At 40.1% G+C, this 15,018-nt stretch overlaps 4 protein-coding genes across 5 annotated transcripts; 2 read left to right on the forward strand and 2 right to left on the reverse strand.

Annotated features, from left to right (window-relative positions):
• The first annotated feature begins 781 nt into the window (after positions 1-781).
• Positions 782-2,372, forward strand: LOC133840284 (cyclic AMP-dependent transcription factor ATF-2). The gene is made up of 2 exons (XM_062272035.1): positions 782-2,003; positions 2,062-2,372. Exons 1-2 carry the CDS (start codon positions 872-874, stop codon positions 2,169-2,171), a joined length of 1,242 nt encoding a protein of 413 aa, XP_062128019.1. The 5' UTR covers positions 782-871; the 3' UTR covers positions 2,172-2,372.
• Positions 2,373-2,694: 322 nt separating this feature from the next.
• On the reverse strand, positions 2,695-6,516 carry LOC133840281 (TBC1 domain family member 31). Of its 2 annotated transcripts, none has more exons than XM_062272032.1 (4): positions 6,007-6,512; positions 5,827-5,940; positions 2,907-5,322; positions 2,695-2,843 (listed from the first exon to the last, which is right to left on the reverse strand). In XM_062272032.1, exons 1-4 carry the CDS (start codon positions 6,297-6,299, stop codon positions 2,697-2,699), a joined length of 2,970 nt encoding a protein of 989 aa, XP_062128016.1. In that variant the 5' UTR covers positions 6,300-6,512; the 3' UTR covers positions 2,695-2,696. The 2 variants fall into 2 exon arrangements, with proteins under 2 accessions (XP_062128016.1, XP_062128017.1); XM_062272033.1 differs by lacking the exon at positions 2,695-2,843 and having other exon boundaries at positions 3,492-3,667; positions 3,750-5,322; positions 6,007-6,516.
• Positions 6,517-6,870: 354 nt separating this feature from the next.
• LOC133840287 (leptin receptor gene-related protein) lies at positions 6,871-7,669 on the reverse strand (the record flags this gene model as incomplete). Its single annotated transcript, XM_062272038.1, has 3 exons — positions 6,871-7,178; positions 7,248-7,503; positions 7,572-7,669. Coding segments are annotated over 3 exons (471 nt in total), but the record flags the coding sequence as incomplete, so codon positions are not given.
• Positions 7,670-8,482: 813 nt separating this feature from the next.
• On the forward strand, positions 8,483-14,163 carry LOC133840282 (uncharacterized). Its single transcript, XM_062272034.1, has 3 exons — positions 8,483-9,695; positions 10,675-11,593; positions 11,699-14,163. The coding sequence occupies exons 1-3, from the start codon at positions 9,608-9,610 to the stop codon at positions 12,291-12,293; spliced, it is 1,602 nt and encodes a 533-aa protein (XP_062128018.1). The 5' UTR covers positions 8,483-9,607; the 3' UTR covers positions 12,294-14,163.
• Positions 14,164-15,018: the final 855 nt, after the last annotated feature.

The raw sequence follows: 15,018 nt of genomic DNA on the forward strand, positions 1-15,018 counted from the left end.
CCAGAAAGCGATACGCAGACTTTTGACGGAAGTGTTGAATGTCAACATTTTTTAAAATTGTAGGTGATATTATAAGTATTGCATGTAATGAATAGCCAAACTATTTATAAAGTAATTATAAAATAATTACTTTTTGTAATGATAACTGTAAGTCTTTCATATTAAAACTGTCCTCAGCTTTTTAATTTATAACGACTTTTTGTATTTTTGTACTTTAAGTGCTGCACAACTCAAAATTAAGTGTTGAAATGCGACATGAAATAATATCCCATAGTTCGCATTCGAGCTTCAAGCAACCTTTCCTTGCCACCATTCGGATAGTGAAAGAATAATGACACATGTTTCAACATTCAATATACCAGAAAAACTAGTGTGCAAAGCTTATTTAAGATTACGTCAAGTATTTTTTTAATAAACGATATTTAGAAGACCTTTCCGTGGTTTTTTAAATTTTGTGCAATCAACTTATGAGTGTAACCAGCTGCGTTCTAAGACTTTTTGATTTTGGTATATACCAACGGCGTTAAATCTTATATTTCAAAAGTGTTGCTTAAGGTCACACTCGTAAAATCAAACAGCTTTTCAGTTTTTTAACAAAGTCTGATTTCAAAATAATAATAATTGAATAATAAATCATTATAAATTATTATTTGTCGATACAAATTAAAGATGTTTTGTCGCTGAAATATCGATTCATTTGTATACAAAAAAAACAGAATAGATAATCAAATACTAATCAATGCCAATAACAGATTCAATTCTCTGTTAACTCGGCTCTGCTAAAACATATGGTTTTGTTTTTGTTTAGTTGAGGATGTTGTGTTGCGTGCCGATTGTTATTGTTTATTAATGAATTCGAAATTGTGCGACAATGGAAAACGACGCAAATATTACGGATTTATCCGCCGTCTCTTTTGCCGACTTTGAAACTAAAAATAGAGATGAGAATGCTAGTTTCGAAAACTTTAATCAGTGTCAACAAAAACATGACATGGCCATGACACTCGACTTATCGCTGGGTCAGAAGTCGGAACACCTCTTTCCCACTGATCAAACGCCCACACCGACACGCCTTATTAAGAACTGTGATGAAGTTGGCCTCTTCGAGGATCTGCAGCATGTTAACCCCTTTGACATCGGGTTTCAACGTGCCGCCGAACAAAATGCAGTCAGTGGCCATACCGCAATACCCGTAACACCAACACGCTCATCAGAGGCGCCACCTACGGATGGTGACTCGCTGCACACACCGCAAGTGTATCCGCTAGATTCAGCTACAGTCTCAGCGGCAACACCCGCCGTAGTTAGCAACAGCAATAGTCCCTTGGACGTGGTAGTGCCCAATGTCGAGGATCTGCTGAAGACTCCCGCTCCAACACCTGCTCCGATTCCTACTGCTACACCCCACAACGCCCCATCTCAAGTGCCCAGCACAACAGACAATGGCCCTCCGCCACTGCAATTAATACAACCCCAAGTCATCACTTGGCTGCTGCCCGCACAGACTTTCTCACTAACCACCACAGCAGCAGCTCCTGCAAACAGCAAGGCTTCAAAAAGTGCCACATCCACACCAAGAATTCGTCCCTTAATCTTACCCAAGCCCAGTGCCGCTCCACCCTCCAAAGCTCCATTATCAACAAGCATTACCACAACAAGTACGACGCCAGTTCATGAACCCAGTAGCGCCAGCTTGACACCCACATCACAGCTGCCCATCAAAGAGCGACTCAAAGCTATTCTGAGCAACAGTTACAACAAGAAGCAACGCAGTTTCACTGCGCCCACTCCTAAGGCAATGTCCACCGTCAATCGCAAAGAAGATAGCCTAGACAGACGACGCGCTGCCGCGTCCAGATATCGTACCAAGATGCGCAAGGAGCACAAGGAGCTCAAGGATCATAATGCTCAACTGCAGCAAGAAAATCGAGAGCTGCGAGAGCGCATCGCAGCACTAGAGCGGCAACTGCAGCAACAAAATAGCAACAACAATTTGGCTAGTGGTGAGAAACAAATTAAAATCCAAATGCATCAATTAATTAACCACTCTATATACTACAGTTGTGGGCAACCAAATCCAAATGCCGCCTTCCAGCATACACCTGGTCATCAATGTGCCCAAGATGATAGTGCCTTCTTCGGAACCAAATCAGAGGCTCGATAAAAAGTGATTAGCTCTAGCTGATAGATGATAAATAAATTACTTGTAAGCCTGCCTTAAAATATGTTTGTACAATTTGTTTATAATATTTTCAATGTAAACATTTATTTATTGCAAAAGTTATTTTCTATAAATAGGTTTAAAGAAATAAATATGTTTAAGAAAAGCTTAGTTTTTAATTTATTGCTATTGCTCAATAAGATCATGATATTTTTATTAAACGTAGTTGATTGTTGGCATATACAATAATTCAAAATAAATATACGAATTGTTTTGTTAATATAATATGTATAATTTTATCTTTGTTCAATCAGGCAGTATTGCGTCTATAAATATATATGTATGTATTTATAGTTTTTAAGTGTAAAAATTAGTAATGCACATTGTGGTATAGGCAGTTATTGCAGTTTGTCTTTTGATATTTATTTTTGAATGTAATATCACCAAAAATACGCAAAATTTGTTTTTTGGATTCTATTATACAAATATTAGTTTTTCACAAAAAAAACCCTATCTTTAAATATCCTATTATAAATTACTTACTTTTGGAGCCGCTGTTTAAAATATCTGAGAATTCTTTTTGTATTTCCTGAATTGAACGCTCAATTGCAGTTAAGTGTGGCTCTTCAGGTGCCGGAGACCTTCGTGATCGACTGGGCTTATCCAAATGCTCCATGGTCATCTGTAATGAACAATAATTAGAAGTTAACACTGTTTAAAATTGACTGGCTAGTGTTTTGCAAACCTCGCGAAGATTTCGTTGTAGCTCATCACGCTCCTGACACATTTTCTGAATGTTATCATAGTATTTCTGGGCAAGAGGCGCTCCCGCTGTATCTGAATAGTAACGCTGTGCCAACAGCTCCAGTTCCTGGTTGCGTATCTCGTCCTCGGCAAATTGCATCTCCTGAGTGTGGCGTCGTCGCTCGCGTTCTATTCGGTGCATCAGCATGTCGATGTCCTTCTCCATTTCCAATACTTTACGCCGCTGTTCGGCCTCCTGCAGCTGGGTCATAACTTCACTTTTGCGCTGTCGCACTTCCAGTTGATAGGTGAGCAGCATTTTCCGATGGCAAGAGATGCGCTCCTCTTCTCGCTGTATGGTTTCCTGATAGAGTTTCTCCATTTCCTTCACACGCCTCGTATGTTCCTCTTGCTTGAGACCATTTTGCAAACGATCCATCATTTGCAACTCTTCCAATTCAAGATGACGAATGCGTGCATCAATCTCCTGATGCTGTTTCTGTAGTTCTAAAGTCTGCTCCTCCTTTTCCGCTATCCAATTGCTGGGATATTTAAGAAATTTGGGATAAACACCTTTGGGAATGGGTGCAAATGGTGGCATAAAGCGCTGAGGATGCACTTGCGGTGGACATTTATTCATCAGCTTGCGAGCTCTGCCAACCAACTTGGCCACATCAATTGGATTCTGTTCGTGGAAGAAGCGCAACACTGACTCCTTATCCGGCAGGCGCAAGATCAACTCGCGTTGCAGCAAATTATAGGCTACAATAACAAAAATGATAAAGTATTGAGGCTCTGTGATGATATTATCCCAAAGAGCTAGCCATTGCTGCTCCTCCAATACCTCAGCAAAAGCATTCGTTAGCAGCGACCAAGCAAAATCCTTTGCATGAACTTCGAGAGCCTGATAAAACTTAGACAACTGTTCATCATTGCACTGCAAGACATTGGCGCACATGGCCAAATAGTTTTCCGGTGGCAACGGATAGAACTCGAAGCAGAGTTGTAAGTGATTGAGCAACAGCGTCGCCATCAGCTCGAACACAATCAAACCGTTCTTCAGCAGATGCTTGACAAAGGGAAACACCAGATGTGGCATAAACTCAGCGTATCCAAATACCTTGCACCAGTGGGCCAAGCAGCTCCATGCCCGGATAACACCACGTCGCTGAGCATCGCTTTTGATGCGCAGTCCACGCGCATTGCGTTTCACAATTGGCGGTTCACCAAGCTTGAGCAGCGCTTGAAACTGGACACCATTGCAGGGTAATTGCAACAAAGAACTCCATATGATGAACCTATACTTCTCCGGATAACAACCAAACTCGCGTAGCATGGCCTCCAAACGATCCCGCTTCAGCAGCTGCCGCAACTCCTGATTCATGGGGCCACTAACGTGACCTGGCAGCTTGGGTTGTTTCAGCACAGCACGCAGCTGGGCAATGGATTGCGTCTTGGACTGCAGTGCATTGAAGAGACGACATGTGGACCACACATTGACCTCGCCGCATTTGGACAGCACGCTGAGCAGTTTGCCATCTCGGCTCACATTGAGACTGAGACCATTTGAGTGTTGCACTATAAGCTTTTGATCCGTATTCTCCAGATCCAACATAACAGCCTGACCACGAGCTGTGATGCCAAAGAGTATACGTTCCTTAGGCTGGGGCAGCACTTCGATTTGTTTGAGTACAAAATCACGCAGCCGAAATAATTTATCCACCTCAAAGGAGGCTGAGCTGAGCAGCAGCAAGTAACCATCGATAGTGGTGAAACACAATTTATTGCCATTTGGTGTGAAGCTATAGTTGAGTAGCGTGCCATCGGCAAAGTTCTCCTCTTCACAATCGAATTCCAAATCATCTATTGAATTGATATCGTCCTCATCGTCGCCACGCAAAGCAATCTCTGGAATCGCTTTTTGGTTTCGCAGCAAACGCAGTTTCCGATCTCGTGCCTTGATTGGCAGCGTAATTTGTGTGGCTTCCTGAGAGTGTGCCGACCACACACTTAGACTATCGTTTGTGAAACAGGTGAAGAACTGCTCAGAGTTGGGTATATAACCAGCCAACTTAAGCGTATGTCGCGACTGATCAAATTCCAGACGATGCGACACTCTTAAATTTCTTAAATTGAGCAGTGCTGCATCGGAACCAAGACGCATCAGCATATTTGAGATCGAGGTACTTTGCAGGCGATTTCCCCAGGTTATCTGATTAACTGCTGCGGTTCCCACTTCATTGTGCCGGCTGATAATAGACTTTTCCACATTGATAACAAGCACGTGTCCCTTTTCGTTGCCTACAATATACTCACTGTGGTGCAAGGGTGAGGCATGCACCACCGTCGCTTGAGGAACTCGAATTGTGAGTCGCCAATATCGTTTGATAACAAAATCGAACACATAGATGTTGCCGCTGTTGTAGGAATAATAAATGAAACAAATTAAAATCGTTATCAATCTGGGCTTACAATACTTTTGTTATATTATTAATGTAGCAAGAAATGTTATTATTAATATAGCAAGAAATGTAATTATGATGGGGGGCCTAAATAAATTGATACATAAATTGATTCCAAACTTGTTAAATGCAATTAAACATTCCCTGTATGGTTTGACGTTGTCTATTTAGTTCCGAAAAAATGCTGTAATTTTGTTGGCCTCCGTTCTTTAAAATAAAAAAATCCTATTAAATGAGCTCGATAGAATTAAAGCTAACTATGCAAGGAATTCTCTTAGTACAGAATATCATTGATTCTTTGAAGATGTAAAACTACGTAATTTTTGGGTTATCAATGTAAATAAATAAATTTTAATAATCTTAATAATGTAATTTTGTAAGTCTATTTAATCTTTGTTATTTATTATGCATTCCCTATAGTACGTCAACGTCAAGAATAAATGAAAAATAATAACTCACCGCCTGTCAATTACCAGAAGTTTGTTGCTCATCCCATTGAAACAACAAGCGGCGATTCGGACACGCAATTGCTTGTCCACATTTTTAATGGTGTGATGCACAGTCAATATATTTCTAAAAGCAACGACGAATAAATTAAATATGTATTTATTGTTCCTGATTGGTATGCTAAATACTTACCCTGTCTCATTATGTTGCAGTTTAAAGGGATATTTGTGCATCGGCAAATCGGCATGGGAAGCTACACTGGGTGCTAAACTGGGCTGAAGGTGCTCTGTAAAATCCTCCTCAAATTCTTCAGATTCACTGTCGTTCTCTGTGGAGAATTCCATTTCTGAAATTATATCCCATTCTTCGGCGTCGTACAATGTGCCCTCGTCCTCCTGCTCTTCTTGGTTTTCTTCATCATAAATTTCACTGGCCAAGGAAATGTTTTCTAAAGGCGGATTATTATTGGACCCAATTTTTTCCATTTTCTTTAGTTTTCAAAAACCAAATAAATGTCAATCTTTGACTTTAAAGTGACCACAGTGCGATTTTAGATTTTGGCTTATACATTCGGAGAAAATACCAAAAAAAAAGTCACTCAGAACTACTCTATATTTGGTTAGGCGCTATTTTTGAAAAACCGCACTTCCCTATTTCTAAAGAAAAGAAGAGACAGCCTGACACATTTAATTTTTATAAAAATATAAAAAAATATACATTTTTGATGAACTGTGACATTATTTTCATAAAAACAAGCTGACTGAAATTAACATTGTTAAACAGTTCTTAGAGCTCCTTTAGTTTTCAGTATTTAAATACCATACATACATACGTACTAATGATTACATTGCTTGGCTCTTTGCTGAATTAGTTCAGATGAACCGATAGCTAACGGCAACGATATTTAGAGAAATGTACGCAGCTTACATCCTAGCTGAAATCACAAAATATATTTATTTACTATTAAATTGTATTCCTTCTGGATATAATTAGTATTTACATAAAACCTTTATCCCAATCTCTAGATTTGGCACGTCCTGAATAAAAGTCACCGAATCGGTTAATAAACTATTATGTATATTGTTATTTGCATTAAATAATTGTTATTTGAATATATTTATTGATGTGAGATTGACTGATTTTTTGTGATGGAGCGAACTGCATTAAAAATTGCTTCATCCAAAAATCCATCGTCGGTGCTTAAAACATAACTCCTTCGCAGTTGGTGCTAATTTTACAGATCCCACTTAGAACATGCCTCCATAAGGCGCATCAAAGCTCTCTCCACGCATAGCATACCCAACAATGGTCGAATAGTTAATAACGTTAGCTATTAGCGTCAGTATGCAAGCTGTCCAGGTAATCTATAAAATAAATGCAGAAAGATTTAATTAGTCTCTTAATGTTAAAGCACTATGATTATGTCAACTTACAACAGCCGAATGTGCCAGGACAATGGGTAAGGCAAAAGAACTTAACACCATGCCAGCTGAGAGAAAGAGGGCAAACTCCGTCTTCGGGTTGGTTTCGCTGCCAGGGGTGGAGCGTTTGGCTATGAGAACTGGCAATACTGATAACACATAAAAAAGCAGCACGAAGAACGGATAGAATATCTTGGGTGTGGGAACAGCGCATGCCAATATCAGAAATGTCATTCCCAGGCACGTAAGTAGTGCACTTATGACCAAACTAAAACGGAATAAAAGTTATCAATGAATTTGCAAATAAGTTTTCACATGTAGCGGGTGGCTACTTACGCTGCAAGTGTTGGTTTGTTGTTGTTGGTGTCGTTGTTGGTTAAAACCAGAATCGGGCAAGTGGCAATTGAAGCAAGTGGTTTACGAAATAAATAGCATCAGGATTAATATACATTAGTTGTAGAATTTATTGCGCTTTACTTACCTTTCATTGCAGCCATTGTGTATTTGTTTATAATTTTTCTTTGTCGCTTGGCTAAAAAAAATGATTCACGAATAACGATTTAATATCGATAACACGAATTTACATGTATGAGTATTTTTCGTGTTTTGTGTTAATTTTAGGACGATTCTTATAAATCGATACTAATTTTGCTGCAAATTTAAGACAAGCAACATATTGATTTAATTTTTTTTTATAGTTGAAGGCTGACACGATTAGGAGTTTAGTGTTTATTTCATTAGTGATTGCAAATAAATTTACAAATAAAAAAATGGTACAGGCAAGATACTTTAGTATATTTTCACCATTAAAAACCTACAATCTAGCTTACGGTCACACAGTTCAACCTACGCAATAATCAGTTCAAATTTCAACAGCGCACATCCAAGCAAATAAAATAAAACAATTAAATAAGCGTGATATATATGCAGAGTTAAGTAATAGAAAACTGTGATTAGAAATTCGATAATGTGTTCTTAAATGAAAATAATTTGATTTCCATTTTTCATTGATAATCATGACTGATACTAATACAGATCCAATCGATCGTTAACATTAAACTGTGCACCCTTGCGAAACTGAAAATGTTAAGGGCATGCAACAGTAAAAAGGTTCCTGTGAATTAGGAAGCTTTCGGGTGTTCTGGTTGAAAATTCATTGATAAAAATAAAATGTCCTATCCCAAAATGAAAATGGTACAGCGCGTGCCCGCTAAAAGCTATCGGAGCTGGGGCACGAACTTACATACATATATGTAGCATACGTTGTGGTTGTGTGTATGTGTGTGTGCAAGTGACTACGTAGCAGCCACCTGCTAGCTGCCAAAAAGTCGACTCTGACATCGGCCTTTTCATGAATGCATGAATGTTTATTCAAAGAATCCCTGCGCACTGACACACACACACACACACTCGCACAAGCATTCGGGTACCTCATGGATACTCACACACTTGCATGCGGACGTGTCGAGCTTTTGATTGAAAGCTTTACGCATGCGCTGAACCGTAATATGTTTTTTGTTGCTGCGCTTTGTTGTTGGCTTGGCCCCAAAAGCTGCCCGCAACATTTAACAGTGCGGGGGCGGACATAACATTTGCGTCACAGGTCCCATTGCTGGTTTTTGCTGTTGCCTGCTGCTCATTCAGTATAACGTTATACGTCGACGACAAAGCAACGCAACGCAAAACACAAAAGCTGAACGTAAAACATCAAAAAAAAGAAACGCGCAACGTGAAACGAACGCTCAACGGGGGAGCAGCCTAATAAGTTCATTACAAAAATTGTTTTTTGCCTGCAACTTGAAAGAAAACTGCAACATTTGACATTTGTAACGGACGTGGCAAGTGCAGTGGAAACCGTTGAACGCTCAACAATACATTTTTGCTGCCAGCTTTTGCAATCTGCTAAAGGAAATTGCAAATAAAATATTGCACGCCTACGCGAAATAATCTAGGTACTAAAACCACCAGCTGCCCGATTTCGTGTCGTCTGTACGTGAGTGCAAATGTGTGTGTGTCAGTGAGTTTGTGTACGTGCGTGTATGTGTGAAAATCAATAAAACGCTGTCTCTGCCTCCGTGTATTGAGAGGAGCATGTACTTGGCCATTTTGAACCGGCCATATGGCAACTGTGCTGTGCTTTGCTAATCAAATACCAACCAAATAAGTACCATATACCTTATTTACCAGTTACCTGGCTGCTTACCTCGTAAGCAGTTAATTGTGCCAAGGTGCCGAATGCAATATTGAGGCGCTGAATTGACGTCAAACTTACCGATTAAGCGCAACCAATTAAACCAAATTAGTGTGAAAGAAAAACGAAACGAAACGGAAAAGAAATTAAAAGAAAAGCACCGAGCAGAGAAGTTAGCAATATGGCGAAGCGAATGGAAATAACCTGCGCACTGATTGCAGTCCTCATGTGCAGCATATTGGGTCACTGCGAAATGTCCGTTTACCCAGGTAAATATGCCTAAAAATAGCACAACCAACCAAGCAACCAACGAACTAACCCCAACCACCCCCCACCACCACCACCACTAACCCCTATTAACAACTACCGCTTCACAAACACTCACACGCACACAGTCACAGAACTGAATGTCACTGTGGCGTTAGTGTGTGTGTGTAATTTGAACTTTTGCGTCGTGAATGGCGCAGGAAAAGCGAAGCAGCCGCTTGCCAACTTCGTTTTGTGTATACTACTGTATACTAGATGTGCATGGCATGGTATGCATGTGCATGTGTGTGTGTTTGTATGTGTGTGTGTGTGTGAGGAGTACATATCGAGTATCAAATATTCACGAATCAAAACACCCACGCGCACTCACACTCCCCATTTGCTGCAGAGGCTGTGTGCGGGTGTGTGGGTGTTTATATCCCACTTCACTCCTCTCAGAGGGGGCGTGTGCCGCCCACTAGCCCACTAGAGTCGCTTTGATGCTTGCTTTGCTTCAAGTTTTGAGCTGATTGCTGCAGTTCAGGCTTAGAGTACTTTTTATAGCCTACTTTTCAGCGCAAAGCAAACGAAATGAAATAAAGCTTTTTCCACCGCGTCACAGCCATGTCCTAGTGTGCGTGTGTATGCCACTGCTTCTGTATGCGTGCGTGTTTGTGTGTGTGAACGCGTGTAGTAATTGGTCTATTTTTAAACATTGGCAATTAAATTGACTTTTGTTTGTCTATTCCGGCGGCATTTTTTATTTGGGCGACCTCAACCCGTTTATTTCTTCCTTCCGTTTCGCCTTGTCCTTTTGTTTTCTATTTTTGGTTGTCGTTATTTTTGAACAGCAACTTGCACGCAATGGACTCGGACTTCATTAGCATTAGCATTAACATAATGAGAGTCCGTCCATGTCCAAACACATGCCACATGCCACATGGCAAACACCACACCCAAGTCAGACCAATTAATCAATTGCATTTCGCTTTCGCCTTGCAGGACTTCGTCGTCGCCCCATTACGCCGGCGGCTCTAGAAACCCAGCAGTACGAACAATTGATGGAGGAGCATGCGCGACGTCGACTGCAGCAGCAATTCGAGCAGCAGCTGGAGCTGATCAAACTGAAGATGCTGCGACAGCGCAAACTCCTGGAGGAGGAACGCTATCGCCAGCGGCAGCAGGAGGTCCAGATGGCCGAGTCCGAGGATGAGTACGAGAATAGCAACAATAACAACAACAACGACAACACCAATCAGCAATACGATCAATACGATAATGTCGAAGGCGATGCTGCCTACGGCAGTCCCATGGAAGCCATGCCCATTGAGCGACCACAGCCGCCCATGAGGATGCCCCCACCCAACTGGAATAGCCTGGAGATGAGCTACAATCGCAACAATGTGCTGAGGGAGCGCATTCCCTTTGCCGTCGGTCCCAGCGATGCGCGTTTCTTTGAGAACGCCAATGATCCTTCCGGTGAACTGGACTCGCGTGCCCTGGACGATTACGAGGAGTACGCGCCAGCACCCGAAGCTGGTGCCGAAGTGGTGACGTCCAAGAGCAAAGTGGCCGCCACCGTGACAGCAGCCAAACCTGTGGAGCAGCCACCCAAGCTGCTCGATGGAGCAACTGCAAATTTCCATCGCATTAAGCCGCAATCTGCGGCTGCTGCAGCTGTGGCTGGCGTCAATCTGCCGCAGGCCAAGGAGGGTAGCAACGATATGGCAGGGTTCTTGAGTAAGCTGCAGAAGCCAGTCAAATCACCGCACCTGCCGGTGGATAACAGCGATGAAGCTGGTCACGCGGTGATGCGCCAGCATCTGGGCATGAACAGCGAAATGGGCGTCTACATTGTGGCGCTGATTGCTGGAGTTAGTGCGGCCGTTACAGTGGGTCTGTTAGCTTTAGGTGTTACCTGGTAAGTTAGCAAACGCTTAGAGAACCTTATATCAATCTTAATAGTATATAATTGAACTAACGGACAACCTCTTTCCCTTTCGCTCTTTCTTTTTCTTCGTTGTAGGTTCCACAATCGCAGCAAAGCTGCCGCTGATGTGGACTATCCTGCTTATGGCGTCACGGGACCCAACAAGGATGTCTCGCCCTCGTGTGATCGCAAGCTGGCGCAGAGCGCCCAAATGTATCACTATCAGCACCAGAAGCAGCAAATCATCGCCATGGAGAATTGCCAGGCCACCGACGGCAGCTGCGGCCTCTCCGATGTGGAGAGCGACGATGACAACGAGGAGGGCGACTATACCGTCTATGAATGTCCCGGCCTGGCGCCCACTGGCGAAATGGAGGTGAAGAATCCGCTCTTCCTGGACGAGACGCCGGCTACGCCAGCCACAGGCGTCACAGCAGCAGCCACCACCAATGGCACCGCAACTGCAACTGCAACCGCAACCACAACAAACACAACCACCAACAACACCAGCAGCAGCAGCAACAGCAGTGGCACAACTACGAGTAACAACATCACGCAGGCAACGCCACAGCAGCCGGCAACACAGAAGAAGGGCACGGTGAAGCCGAACATGAATTTGTTGAATGCCGCAGCCACAGCAGCTGCAGCAGCCAAAGCTGAGGAGAAACAGAAGCGCAAGAGCAAGAAGTAAATTTTAGGCGGCTGTTATTAAGAGAGAGAGAGAGAGTTGAACTCTTTTTCTCTGGCACTCTCTCTCTCTCTCTGTCTCTGTCTCTCGCTATCTCAGTTTGTCGCTATCTCTGTATCGATTGGAATTGGTAAAGTTTGACTGATCCATTTTATCGGCCAACAGACAGACATAAAGTACACGCGTATGTACATAACACACACACACAGACACATACACTACATACTAAACATAAATACATATATAGAGAAACAGATACGCGCGCGCATGTATAGCATATATGATGTACTATGTATGTATTCCTAATGAAAGTCCATGGAATTTAATTCCACGGCTGCAGGCTCTCGAACGTGCAACAAACGAGTAAACTTGCTTTGATGGCACAACTCTCTTATCTCTTCCCTTTAAATTGTAAGCCCTATCATATTATGATGTATCTCTATCGTAATCGTATCGTATCATAATCGTATTGCTATGATCTAAGCACACATAAGAAACCCTGACACCCAACTGACATCCCTCCACCCTCCACCCTCCACTTCCCTTCTATTCTATTACCGTTCTTTTCCGCCTTTGTGAATTCCAAAGATATTGCGCAAGTTTCATGTGGCATCATGTGCTCTTCTAGTCTGTTGCATGTCTGTCAAAAGCAGAAACAAGACAATTGCACAATTGCCATTTGAACAGGTAATATTCCCCTACCCCTTATCCCCTCCCACCACATATAGTCCGTAATACTTGAATACGCTACTGATTCTATTTACATACAATCCAACATGTGTACTTATTTATTGTATTGTAATTTAACATTTTATTGTATTGTACTTACTTACATATTATGTATATCAAAAACAATTTTTGGTGTCTGCAACACAAATCAATTTATAACAAACAAAATATTTTAAAGTCTGCATTATATTGGTAACAACAAGAAGAACAACAACAACAACAACTAAAACTAAAACAACAACATAACATAGCATTCTATTCTATAAAAATATATATACGATACATATTATATAATGTACTATATGTATGATGTACATGTATTATTATTATTATTAACGTAACGGTACGAAAGTACTTGAAGTATTTGTGTAATTATTGTAACATATACACACACATGCCTAAATTAATTTAATTAACATACGAACATGTATGTGTGTACTCTTATTGGTATTTCCCTTTATTTTCTAATTTATTGTACTACGCTTTGTGATCTTAAATTATCTGTGTCAATTTAGAAATACAATTCTGGTAACCAACATATACACATACCTACTATCATACATATATGTATACATACTTGATGATGTCACGCAAGCATAATGCATAATGACTATTGAATGTATGCTTTATGATGTATGTATGTAACATATAGTATGTACTTATCATATTGGAGCAAAAAATAAAAGAAATCTATAGAAAGCGACGGCGATAGAGGAAAAGAGAATTATTTACAAGTAAAACTTAACAATAATTTCCTGCACATTCATGTAAAGTAAATGAAAAATGACTGATAACACACACAAAACAAAACAAAACAAAACTAAACTAAAAACAAAAACACGCGTCTATTGTACAAAAACGAATGAAACGAAAGATAATGAAATTTATTTATTAATTAGTCGAATATTATTGAAACGAAATAGTAGATGTTCCAAAGTCCCCCAAAACCAAATGAAATGAAAAGAAAAGAAAAGAAAAGAAACGTACTTTAGCGAAGCATTCAATTGTATTTATATTGCTGTAAATAAACATAAACATATATGACAAGAAGAAATATTTACTAAATCTGAAACAACGTAAACAATTGCGGCCGTAACAATTACAATACACTGATAACACAACAAAGAAAACAAAAACTCACGAGTTTTAAAAAATGAAATGCAACTTATATACATAAAACGCGCATCTACAATAATAAGTGTAATAACTACTTAAAAAGAAAAGATAATGAGACGAATGAAAATTCGACAACTGCTAAGCACGTTGGACAACACATTGATCTATTTTATATTGTTTTCAACAATAACCATTGGAAATGTACTTTGCTACAATAAAACAAAACAAAAAAAAAAAAAAAAAAACAGACAAAGAAAACAAAAATGCAAACGAAATGTTTGCCAAATTGGCTTATCGACTAAAACGTTGAGCGGAATGTTGAGTTTGAAATATATATTTTATGGGGTTTTCCGAAAGATCGACAAAATCAGAAAACAAACATGTATCTTGAAAGAAATCCAAAAAAATACATACATATATTGTGAATAAAGAACATAATTTAATTTATTTATGTATTGTATAATAACCATAACACAAATTATACAATATGCATACAAAATAAATTAAACTAACCCAAAAGAAAATGTAATGTTTTATTTGAATCAGGCTTAAAAAGTCAAACATTATTCAATTGCCTGCTTCATAGTATGGCGCGAATTTTATTTAAATTGAACAAGACATGATTGGTGCTGCCAGATTCACTATTCATCAAACCGTACAGTTTTATGACATCTTTCTGGTATCGACAAGTGAGCAGCCCTGAGGAATATATTTTAGGTGAACAGCTGATGACAACATTAATACATTTATATCCTTATTCGTTCTTTCCAAAAAAAAAAAACATTATAAATACATATATCAGTGGAAATAGTAAAAAATTCCCTAGACTGCACTTGAATTTTATTTAAAATCACAAAAAACAAGCCGTTCACAATGGCGCGAC

The sequence above is a fragment of the Drosophila sulfurigaster genome, chromosome 3, assembly GCF_023558435.1.
Source record: "Drosophila sulfurigaster albostrigata strain 15112-1811.04 chromosome 3, ASM2355843v2, whole genome shotgun sequence".
NCBI lineage: Eukaryota > Metazoa > Arthropoda > Insecta > Diptera > Drosophilidae > Drosophila > Drosophila sulfurigaster.